A 12155-nucleotide genomic window follows, 5' to 3' on the forward strand; every position below is an offset into this window, starting at 1 on the left:
TATCTCTTCCCTTGTCTCCCTGTCCCACTTCAGATTATTATCTCTTACCTGGATGCCATCAGTTGTAAAACTATTACTTTATGTCCCTATGAGTAAAAAGGTAGCAAGTAAACTGTGACATAATGCTTTCTTATCACTTCGATTTTTTTATATTTATTGAAAGTGTATGTTTCTATGGGTATAGGTTTTTTTATACTTCACTCCCGTGGAAAAACATAAGAAGGAAAACAGAAAAGAGTAACACGGTAACAGTGTTCCTGAAACCTCACAGACAGCAAATTTTATGATTCATTTTTTTGACTCAGATGTGCATGATTTCCACACAATGTAGTCCTCTTTGCATGCCATCAAGGGCCTGGTGATGCAGCATTTATTAAAGGAATGTTCCTTTTCTGTCTCTGGAATTTTCTTCCAAGCCTCAGACACCTATTTGGCAAATTTTGATTCTTATGAGCCAGTATGACAAATACAGTATGACTGTTCTGGCTAATAGTTCTGGTCAAACATCCCAATTTATATGTTCAAATCAAAAAAAAAAAAAGAACAAGTGCCAAGTGGCCTCTTAAAATTAATGAAATACAATATCTTCCTGTTTCATCTTAACCCCTCAGTTATAACCATCCTCTAAGAAACCACCAGGGTGATCTACCCAAATGTCACAACCCTATTTAAAAACTTTAAACAATTAGAAACATAATGCATTGATCATATGTGTTTATCCCGCCCCACTTCTGAAACTACATCAAAATGAAAATTTGTAAAAATTGAAAACAAATTATAAACCCTTAAAGACAAATAGAATGGAAGAAATTGGTCCTGACAGCATGAATGGCTAAATATGCCCACCAGATTCATATGAGGTTGCAAAAAAAGAAATACAGAGAGGTTCTAGTTTAGGCTTATTACAGATAAAGCTGCCACGAACATTCATGTGCAGTTTGTGCCATGCATCGTGCCAAGTCACGTCAGTCGTGTCCAACTCTGTGACCCTATGGACTGTAGCCCACCAGGCTCCTCTGTCCATGGAATTCTCCAAGCAAGAATACTGGAGTGGGTTGCCATGCCCTCCTCCAGGGGATCTTCCCAACCCAGGGATCAAACCCGAGTTTCTAATGTCTCCTGCATTGGTAGGCAGGTTCTTTTTTTTTTTTTTTTTTTTTGAAGGTTTCAAGTATACTTTATTTCTTCAAACATGCCATATTTTAATGGGTACATAGTACTTTTACTTGGCATCAATTATGAGTTGATTTTGAAACAATTCATATTAAACCAGCTAGGATGATTACTGTTCTCTCCATTCCTTTGGGGTGACTCTGCCAACAGGCGATGGGTTCCACTCTATTCCAATTTGTGTTGCCATATATACCCATACAGCAACACAGAAAGTGGCTCCACTAGCTAATACGGCATTACCATATTTGTCATGGAAATCAGGTGCCCGCTCCTGGTGGATCTGCCTTGCCACTGCTTGCTGAATGGTTTAAACTCTCAGACGACTTAGCGCGTTTTTGGCCAAAGGAAACATCCTGAGGTTGAACACAAAACGGCTGAAACTACAGCTGCTGGCCTCTAGCAGTTCGTCGTCTACTACCCTTGCAGACTCCTCGGTAGGCAGGTTCTTTACCACTAGTGCTGCCAGGAAAGCCCATGTGCAGGTGTGCACGAACATAAATTTTCATTGCTCTGAGATAAATGCCCAAGAGTGCAATTGCTGGGTGGTAAAGTAAACACATGTTTAGTTTTGTAAGAAACTACCAAACTGTTTTTCAGAATGGCTATACCATTTTAGATTCCCACCAGCAACATGTGAAGGATCCAGTTTTTCCACATCCTCATCAGCATTTGGTGTTGTCACTTAAAAAAAAAAAAATTAGCCATTCTGATAGGTATATAGTGATATATTATTGTGGATTAAATTTTTGTTTCCCTAAAGGCTAATGATGTTGAACATATTTTAATGTGTTTATCTGCCATCTAAATATCCTCTTTGTTGAAAGATCTATTCATGTCTTTTGCCCATTTTTAAATTAGGTTATTTTTTTGCCTTTGAATTTTAAGAATTATTTAAACATTCTAGATAAAGTACTTTATCAGCTAAAAAGTTTCTCCCAGTCTTTCTTTGTCTTTTCATCCTCTTAACTGGAACTTTCATAGGGCAAACATTTTTAATTTTGTTAAGTTCCCATTTATGAACTTGTCCTTTAATGCATCACTTTCTGTGTCACACTTTGCCTAGCCCTAGAGTCGCATAGTTTTCTCGTATCTTATTTTCCAAGAGTTAGATAGTTTTGTTTCGTAATCCATTTCAAGTTAATTGCTGTATGAGGTGTGACATTTAGGTCGGGGTTCCTTTTTTTTTTTCAATGGATGTCCAATTGCTCCAGGACTGTTTGTTGAAAAAGCAACCCTTTCTCCATTAAATTGCTTTTGCATCTTTGTCAAAAATCAGTTGGGCTGGGAATTCCCTGGCTGTCCTGTGGTTAGGATTCAGCACTTTCATTGCTGCAAGCTCAGGCTCAATCCCTGGCCGGGGAAGAGAAGAGCCACCAAAATTAAAAAAAAAAAAAGACAAAGGAAAACCAGCTGGGTGTATTTGTGCAGGTCTGTTTCTGGGTTTTCTATCTGGTTCCATTGACCTATGTGTCTGTCCTTCTGCCAATGACACACTGTCTTAATTATTGTAGCAACAGTAAGCCTTAATATCAAGTAGAACTATTTCTCCCATTTTATTGTGCTCTTCCAAAGTTGGTTTAGCTATTCTAGATCCTTTGCCTAAAAGATCATTTTAAAAAGGCATTTAGGTAAGCTGGCAAGAAAGTAGACTATTTAAGGACCAAAAGACTAGGTGAACCCTGGGCCTGGAGAGGTAACTGGGCCCTGAAGCCTGGTTTGCCTTGAGGGCATTTGCTTAAAGGTTTAATTTAGGCATGGTGGCCTCATAGGGTGCCACCGTGGCATAGGAGACAGAACCCAGGGTCTCTGTAGGGTTGGAGATCTAATAGAAGGCCCTACCATAAAGTCAGAACCCCAAAGGACTATATTCTCACCTAAGAGTGAATTTAAAATATGCTATATCTGAACTGCCCCTATGGGACTACATAGAAAATCTGCTCATCTGAAACCTAGGTAGCTACTAGAGAACTTTTCTTTTTTCTTTTAAATATATGCAGACAGGGCTTCCCCAGTGGCTCGCTGGTAAACAGTATATCTGCCAATGCTGGAGACATGAGTTCCATCCCTAATCTGGGAAGATCCCACATGCCACGGAGCAACTAAGCTTGTGCCACAACTACTGAGCCTGTGCTCCAGAGCCCGGGAACCGCGACGACTGAGCCCACATGCCACAACTGCCAAAGCCCGAGCACCCGAGAGCCCATGCTCTGCAACAAGAGAAGTCACCGCAGTGCGAAGCCAACACACCGCAACTAGAGAGTAGCCCCCACTTGCCATACTAGAGAAAAAGCCCGAGCAGCAACAAAGATCCAGCACAGCCCAAAATAAATAAATGATAAATAAATTATTAAAAAAACATATTTATAAATATATGCAGACACTTTATAATCAATGCTGTGGTTTTTCTGTCTGAATTCCTTATTGGTCCTAAAAACAAAATAGCAAGAACTTAAAATGGTTCCAGGTCGACAGTGCCATCAAGCACCGGCTGTAGCAATGCAAGTCCTCTCTCTGGATGAGTTTATCTTCGATCTAGGCCTTGGGGAATTTCCACAGATACAGTTCCAAGAAAAATAAATCATGGTCAAAAATTGGAAACAAATAAGGAACAAAGAACCAGGAGCAAGAGCCAACAAAGATGGAGATAGGAAGTAAGAAAATTAGAAAATCAAGCCAAATAGTTCAACATCTGATTAATAGGCCTTCTGCAAAGAGAAAACAGGATATGAGGGAGAAATATTACAAAAGAAATACAAAGGAGAAAAATCTGAATTGAACAAGTCTTTCTGGATTAAATAGTACACCATGTGCCTAGCATACTGGAAGAAAAAGAATCAGGTCAAGACACATCTTTGTGAAATCTCAGAATATTAGGGGAAAAGAGAAGATCCTAAAAGATTTCAAGAAGAGAGAGGGGGAGAGGGACTTCCCTGGTGGTCCAGTGGATAAGAATCCACCTGCCAATGCAGGAGATTTGAGTTTGATTCCACATCCCTCAGAGCAGCTAAGCTGGTGTGTTACCACTACTGAGCCTGAGCTCTGGAGCCTGTGCTCTGGAACAACAGATGCCACTGCAGTGAGAAGCCGGAGCACCGAAACTAGAGAAAAGCCTGCCCAGCAACAAAGACCCAGCACAGCCAAAAATAAACAAATAATAAATATTATTTTTTAAAATATTTATTTATTTGCACCAGGTCTTTACTTGCAGCATACAAACTCTTTAGTTGTGGCATGTGGGATCTAGTTCCCTGACCAGGGATTGAACCCGGGTCCCCTGCACTGGTAGCATGGAATCTTAGCCACTGGACCACCAGGGAAGTCCCTAAATATTATTTTTAAAAGAAAATCATAAGAATGCCTTGGGGAGATTCAAGGCTATAGTTGTGTGTTGAATTGCATTCCTCCCAAAAATTTTTATGTGGAAGTCCTAACACTCAGATCTTAGAATATGACCTTATTTGGATCCAGGTTGTTGCAGAGATAATTAACTGAGATGAGGTCATATTGGTGTAAAATGGGCCCCTACTCCACTATGACTGCTGTCCTTATAGAGTGGGGAAGCTTGGAGAGACATGCACGGGGAGAATGCCTTATTCACATTCAGGCAGGTATCTGCCTATAAGCCAAGGAACACCAGATACAACCAACAAACCACTAGAGGCCAGGAGAGAGGCAGGGAATAGATGCACCCACACAACCCTGGTGATGCCTGGTCTCAAGACTTCTAGCCTTAGGAAAGCAAGTGGATACATTTCTGTTGTTTAAGCACCCAACTAATGGTACTTTGTATTCAGCAGTCCCAGAAAACTCATACATCTGTCTTGAACTAGTACATATGTTGGATTCCCAAAACAATCAACAAATTTTGTATATATATATATATATATATATATATATCACATACACGTGATAAAAATACCAGAAGGGATTGACTTGTTATGAATACTGATAAGTTTAAGAAACCAACAGGAGTAAACAAATCCAAGTGTTTCTTAGACCATGAATCACCCTGAAGACAAAAATAGAACATCGTTTCTTCTGGGGGACCTTTAGGTACAGAAGGCAGAGTTAATCCTACTCTTCAGTTCATGACACATGATCTCTACCTATGCATAAAAAGATTTTGTTTCATTTTTTGTTCTTTTTCCTTATTCTCCTTCCCAGCCATAGACAGCATTATAAATTGTCTGATATTTATAATTTTGTGTTTTTGCAAAATGGGTACTGTCTTCTATGTGTGTATTTTTAATTTATATAAATGGTATCATGTTTTAAATCTCATTGTGTTTTTCCACTCAGCTGGAAGTTTTAAAGAGGAAAATTGTACAATTTGTAAATGAACGGTTTGCTCTTTCCTTCCAATTCTCACATCCATTTAATTCCATCCCTCCTCTGTTCTTTCCTCCCTTCCTCCTTTTCTTTTTTTTTTTTTGTATAACACTAACTAGGACCTTCAGTGGTAAATTAAAGTGCAGCAGCAATAGAGGGCATTCTAGTCTTGTTGCTGATCATAAGGAAATTGTTTAGTCACTGAGTCATGTCTGACTGTTTGCAACTCCATTGACTAGCCTGCCAGGCTCCTCTGTCCATGGGATTCTCCATGCAAGAACACTGGAGTGGGTTGCCATTTTCTTCTCCAGGGGGTCTTCCCAACCCAGGAAGGGAACCCTTGTCTCCTGCATTGCAGATGGGTTCTTTACCGCTGAGCTACCTGGGAAGCCCACTCTTAAGGAAATATATATCCACTCAATATTTGGTGTGGGTCTCCAGGATGTCACCTTTACCAAATTAAGGAAATGTCCTTCTGTTCTTTGGGTTTTTAAAATTATAAATAGGAGCTGAATTACATAACTTCCCCTTTCTATATCGACTAAGATCATCACAAAGAACTAAACCTTCATCTTTCAAAACAGGAAGCTAATAGATGTCTAAAGCTGCTAAACCATGAAGAGCAGGAGGGCATTTTATTTCAAATTATGATGACAAATAACAGAATAGTTCAAAAAAGTAAAAGCCTTTCATTCTGGGAAGCTAGTTTGGAAGATAGATGGGTAAGGCAGGAGATTGCTGTTTTTGTCGTATAACTTTCCTTTCTTTTTGATTAACTATATATACATGTATTACTCTGATTTTTTTTTTAAAAGAAAGCTTAATTTAGCCATAAAGTGAGATAAGATTCATGGACCATATGAACCTACACATTTAGTATACAATCACACGGTTTTTAGTATATTCATAAGGCTGTGCAATTATCACTACTAATTCCAGAACACTTACATCAACCCAAAAAGAACCAGCGTACCTGTTGGTAGTCATCTCCCATCCCTCACTCCTTACCTCATCCCCTGGCAACAACTCATCTACTTTCTGTCTATTGTCATCTGCCTATTCTGAACACTTCATATAAATTGAACCATACAATATGTAGCCTTTATGACTGGCTACTTTTATCTTTCAAAGTTCCTCAATGTTACAGCAGTACCTCATTTTTTTTTAATGATTGTATTTATTTTCAGCTGTGCTGGGTCTTCACCGCTGCTTAGGCTTTTCTCTAGTTGCAGTGATTGGGGGCTGCTCTCTAGTTGCAGTACACAGGCTTCTCATTGCAGAACACAAGTTTCAGGGCATGCAGGCTTCCGTAGTTGCAGCACATGGGCTCCAGAGCATGGGCACAGTAGTTGTGGTACTCAGGCTTAGTTGCTCCACAGCAAGTGGGACCTTCTTGGCCCAGGGATCAAACCCATGTCCCCTGCATTGGCAGGTGGATTCTTTACTAACAAGGGAAGCCCCCTCATTCATTTTTATAGCTGAGTAATATTTCATTGTATACATAGACCACACTTTGTTTATCCATTCATCAGTTGATGGAGATTTGGGTTGTTTCTTCTTTTTGGCTATTCTGAATAATGCTGCTATGAACATGTCTACAAGTTTTTGTGTGACTATGTTATCAGTTCTCTTGGGTGTATACCTAGGAGAGGAATTGCTGGATCATATGGTAACTCTCTATATAACTTTTTGTGGAAGTGCCAGTTTTCCTAAATGGTTGCATCATTTTACTAAAGATTAAGTCTTAATGGTTCTTTATTTTTTAATATATTTTATTTTTAAAAAGTATTTTTATTCATTTGACTGTGCCAGGTCTTAGTTGCAGCACATGGGATCTAGCTCCCTGTCCAGGGATTGAACCCAAGACCCCTGCACTGGGACCGTGGAGTCAGCCAGTGGATCACCAGGGAAGTCCCCTTAGTTCTTTAGTCTTCTTCATAATCTGATTCTGGCCTCCATCTCCTGCCCAATTTCTCATTAGCTCTGCCAACAAATGCCATTCACAGCTTTCCTGTATGTGCCAGGCTGTTTCTCACCTCTGACCTTTGTTTCAGTTTCATCTGCCTGGAAAGCAGGCTAACCTCCATACCGTATCTCGGTTAACTGCCTCCTCCAGAAAGCCTTCCCTGTCTTCATTCCTGCTCCCCTAGGATGAGGTAAGGGTCCCTCTTCTCTGTACCTATACAGCAGGTAATTAACATGCTTTGAATGCCATAACAGATTTTACAATTATGCTTTTTCGCCCTCTGTTTTATTGAAGTCTAGTTGCTGTACATCAAAGTGATTCAGTTATACACATTCTTTTTCATGATGATTTATCCCAGGAGGTTAGGTATAGTTCCGTGTGCTACACAATAGGACCTTGTTTATCCATCCTAAATGTGTTGAAGTGTTAAGAGTTTGTATCTACCATCCCCAAACTCTCAGTCATCCCTTTCCCTCCCTGTCTCCCCCTGTAACTATGCTTCTTTGTCTACCGCCTGCACTAGGAAGAGTTCTTTAAATGCAGTTGTTGGGTTTTTTTTTTCCTTTGTATCCCTCGAACCTACTGGTAGCCTTCAATAAATGGCTGTTGAATGTGTGACTTCTACAGATATTTACCAAGGATCTATTAAGAGCCAGTATACAAAGAGACCAGATATGAGACTAGTAACAGTGAATAAATGTGTGCAAGACAGTCCCTGCCCTGAATGAAGATGAGCCCTAGTCAATGGGGAAGATGGACACAGAGACATATAAAACCAAGCAAGATCAAAAAGCAAACATGTGAGCTCAGGGGCTCGGATGACTCAAAGTAAAGGGACCGTAAAAAGTCTTCCCTTGTCTTCTTCCATTTTTCCAAAGCCCTACACACACTCCAGAGGACTGCCATTACCATTTACACTTGCCAAATTGTGTTAAATATTTTATGTGCATAATTTCATTTATTCTTCACACAACTCTACGAGAAAAGTATTGTACTGCTCCTAATAGACAGACTAAAACAAACTAAGTCTTATAGAAATTAATTCCTTTGCCCAGGGCCACAGAGTGTTCCAGCTTGAGTTTAAGCCCAGATCTGTCTGACCCCAAAGGCCATGTTCTTAATCAGTAGTTTCTATACTATATAGTGAAGTCGCTCAGTTGTGTCTGACTCTTTGCAACCCTATGGACTGTAGCCTACCAGGATCCTCAGTCCATGGGATTTTCCAGGCAAGAATACTGGAGTGGGTTGCCATTTCCTTCTCCAGGGGATCTTCCCCACCCGGGGATCGAACCCGGGTCTCCTGCATTGTAGGCAGACGCTTTACCGTCTGAGCTACCCTATATGCCCCTCCCCAAACTATACTATACTACTCATATCAACCTAAAACATCCTTCTAAGAAACACAAATAGCACTTATAACCCACATAAAAGATCTCTTTAAAAACAATATATCAAATACTTTCCTTATTTCATTTTGCAAATATTTACTGAGAGCTTCACAAACACTGGGCTTCCCTGGTGGCTCAGACGGTAAAGAATCTGCCTCCAATGCAGGAGACCCAGGTTTAATCCCTGGGATGGGAAGATTCCCCTGGAGAACATAATGGTTACCCATCCCAGTCTTCTTACCTGGAGAATCCGATGGACACAGGAGCCTGGTGGGCTATGGTCCATGTGGTCAGAAAGAGTTGAACACGACTGAGTGACTAACACTTTCACAATTTCTTTCACTTCACATGCACTAGGCACTGATGACACTCAATTTAACCCTAATCAATACACAATTCTAGAAACTGTAGCATATTTTTCTCCTCTCAATTGAGTAATGTCAAACATTTAAGTTGATTTATAGCTGAGCAAGTTATCTAAAACACAAAAAAGCAGCTAGTGTCATACTAAGGTTCATTACAGCTAGACCTACCCAGCCATCTCCCAACAAATTGTGTTCCCTCACCATGTACCACCGACCACTCTTCTCTTCCTCACTGGCAATGTTCTACTTCTTTCTCTGCTTACTAAAATCCATCCTCTTGTATGGGGCCACTCCTGATTAGGCCAAAAGCATTCTCTTATCTAGATTATATATCACCCACATCGGTGGTTTCCAAACACAGCTCATTAAAATAAACTGGCTGTTAAAATGAGAATGCCCTAAAATCAGAGAAGACATACTTTGACAAAGCAAAGGCCTAGAAACTATTGTGCATGCATGCTTAGTTGCATCCAACTCTTTGTGACCCTGTGGACTATAGCCCACCAGGCTCCCTTATCTGTGGGATTTTTTAGGCAATACTGGAATGGGTTGCCATTTCATATTTCAGGGATCTTCCCGACCCAGGGATCGAACTCCTGTCTTTTGTGTCTCCTACATTGGCAGGCAGATTCTTTGTCACTGCACCACCGGATAAACAATCTAAATGTCTATCAAAATGGAGTTGGTTAAATCATTATGGCATATAATGTGAGGACAAAAAACTGATCTAAGTTACATTAAGTGAAAATGTAACTTAATGTGCATGGAATCTACTTTTTCAGAAAGAAGATAGGTAGATAGATAAAACAATCTTGTACACACACAGTATATATTAATATCCAGAAGGATTAAAAAGAATTTCATGCATGATTGCCTTGAAACGAAGCACACAAAAAAAAACCCAGCTGTGAGAAAACTTTTCATCTTACTCTTGTAATTTTACAATTTTGAACTATCTGCCTATATAGATGGATACATTTTAATTATTAAAAAAAAAAAAAAAAAGACTTAAGACTCAGCTCAGTTCTAAAGATCAGAGTCTTTGGGGGCAGGGACTACTTTTTAAACTGTTTAACTATGCAGAGATTCTGATGATCAATAAGGCTTAGGAACCACTCATATGGTACTTAAGGCCTCATATTAAAGTGTACATATGAGACTATAACTTTATACCCGTAACTAGAAAAACATGGGGGGAGAATATTTTATACTGTTTTTCCTATAGTTCTCATCTCAGAAAAGGTACTCGATAAATTTTTTTGACAAGAATAGTGAAAAGTACAACTATTTTTCTATGACATTTCATTCCGGTGCAGAAAAGTTTTTAAAAATACATTTAACATGTCATCATGGGACAGTTTATTTTTTTTTTAAGGTTTTTTGGGTTTTTTTTTTAATGTTTATTAACTGGTCTGGGTCTAAATTGCAGCATGTGGGATCTAGTTCCCTGACCAGGGATCAAACCTGGAGCTCCCTGTGTTGGGAGTGCAGAGTCTTAGCTATTGGACCACCAGGGAAGTCCCCATGGGACAGTTTAAAATGACCACTTTCAAGGCCAAACATCAAAAGGGCCAACAATGATTTTTTTACTTTTTAAACACTACAGGTATGGCTAGACTGCAAGGGCAAGTGATGAAGTCCAAAGCTAAAACTGTAAGACTTAGGGATGAGTTCCACCTCCTCCTTGCATGAATGAGTAAAACCAGCATTTACAGGAAACTAAAGTTGTGGATAATGGATTACAAAGGAATCCTGCATTATCACTGACAGCATCCAAACCCCCTTCCTCATAAGGAAAAGTCCTTTTCCCTTCTCTCTGGTGATAGACATGCCTCTTCCACAGCTCCCAGCTTTTTCTTCTACCGGTGCTTCCCATGTCGATTAAAGCGTTTGTAGAGAAAGCTGATGCGTTTGTTCAGGTTGTGCAGGTCATCGATGAACATCCGATTTCCTACCATTCTCTTCTTTCGAATACAACGCTGCAGTTCATTCCCCTTCCAGCCTCGAAGCCACACAGGGCCCTTGATCAATTCTTTGGGGTGCTTTTCAAAGTTTCCTGTGTAATGTGACAGAAGGCATTAGTTCCAATCCGAGAGAACCCAACCTCCACCAGCTAAGCCCTCACCAACAGCTGCATTTCCCTCAGCAGCACCTACAGACACGACAGTCAGGCTACAGTATAAAGAGCACAGATTCTGGAGCAAGACTGCTTGGGGTACAAATTCTGGCACTGCCGCGTACTAGCTTTGTAAAAACTACCTAACCTCCCTGTGCCTGAAGTTCCTTACCTGCAAAGGAGAAAGGTTATGAGGATTAAATGTGTTAAATGCATGCAGGGGACACAGAGGAGTGCCAGGTAAACTGCCAGATAAGTGTTTGTTCTCACTATTCAACAAGGTACCATTTCCACGCAGGTGAAAAAACAGTCGTTACAGCGTAACTGCGATTCTGAAATTCTGCACCACGGAGTCAAGTCTTACCCAGGATCCCGATGTTGTCATATACCCCGAACATCGCCCTCTTCTCGTTCCAACGATCAACCACTTTGGGGGGCGGGAGGGTGACCCTTACATGAAACAATCTGGGAACACCTATAGATGGGAAAGAAAGAGAATGAATCTGAGCCGCTTACGAGAAGCAGCTCTCGGGGTGTCCTGCATCAGCCACTTACCCAGAAAGAAACTTCTGCAGGCCAGCGGCACCTGGCCCCATAAGCCTCTGCCTACCACCCAAGAGAGGCTCCCTGCCATTGCTCTCGTCTCTCCTCTGCAACACCGCACGAGCACTAGAGGGAGGGCTAGACGTGGCCTTCCGGGAGATAACAGAACCTTCTCCGCTGGGGTCACACGGGTACTAACTGCACGCAGCCATCTTGGATTTTACCCAGGTAACTCTGGGCTCAAGGCCCGCCCCAGCCCCGCCTTTCCCAGCCAC

The 12155-nt window shown here is 40.8% G+C and overlaps 1 protein-coding gene and 1 pseudogene across 1 annotated transcript; both read right to left on the reverse strand.

Annotated features, from left to right (window-relative positions):
* Nucleotides 1-1136: 1136 nt before the first annotated feature.
* LOC122423493 lies at nucleotides 1137-1540 on the reverse strand (annotated as a pseudogene).
* Nucleotides 1541-7734: 6194 nt separating this feature from the next.
* Nucleotides 7735-12118, reverse strand: MRPL51 (mitochondrial ribosomal protein L51). Its single transcript, XM_043440323.1, has 3 exons — nucleotides 11893-12118; nucleotides 11702-11812; nucleotides 7735-11277 (listed from the first exon to the last, which is right to left on the reverse strand). Exons 1-3 carry the CDS (start codon nucleotides 11969-11971, stop codon nucleotides 11081-11083), a joined length of 387 nt encoding a protein of 128 aa, XP_043296258.1. The 5' UTR covers nucleotides 11972-12118; the 3' UTR covers nucleotides 7735-11080.
* Nucleotides 12119-12155: the final 37 nt, after the last annotated feature.

The sequence above is a fragment of the Cervus canadensis genome, chromosome 21 (assembly GCF_019320065.1).
Source record: "Cervus canadensis isolate Bull #8, Minnesota chromosome 21, ASM1932006v1, whole genome shotgun sequence".
NCBI classification, from domain to species: domain Eukaryota; kingdom Metazoa; phylum Chordata; class Mammalia; order Artiodactyla; family Cervidae; genus Cervus; species Cervus canadensis.

Excerpts from the sequence above, each read along its gene's own strand:
- MRPL51 (XM_043440323.1), bottom strand. The coding sequence starts at position 11,971 with ATGGCAGGGAGCCTCTCTTGGGTGGTAGGCAGAGGCTTATGGGGCCAG. Across the intron at positions 11,813-11,892 it reads CTGCAGAAGTTTCTTTCTGG|GTGTTCCCAGATTGTTTCAT; the intron begins GTAAGTGGCTGA and ends TCCCATCTATAG. Across the intron at positions 11,278-11,701 it reads TGACAACATCGGGATCCTGG|GAAACTTTGAAAAGCACCCC; the intron begins GTAAGACTTGAC and ends CACATTACACAG.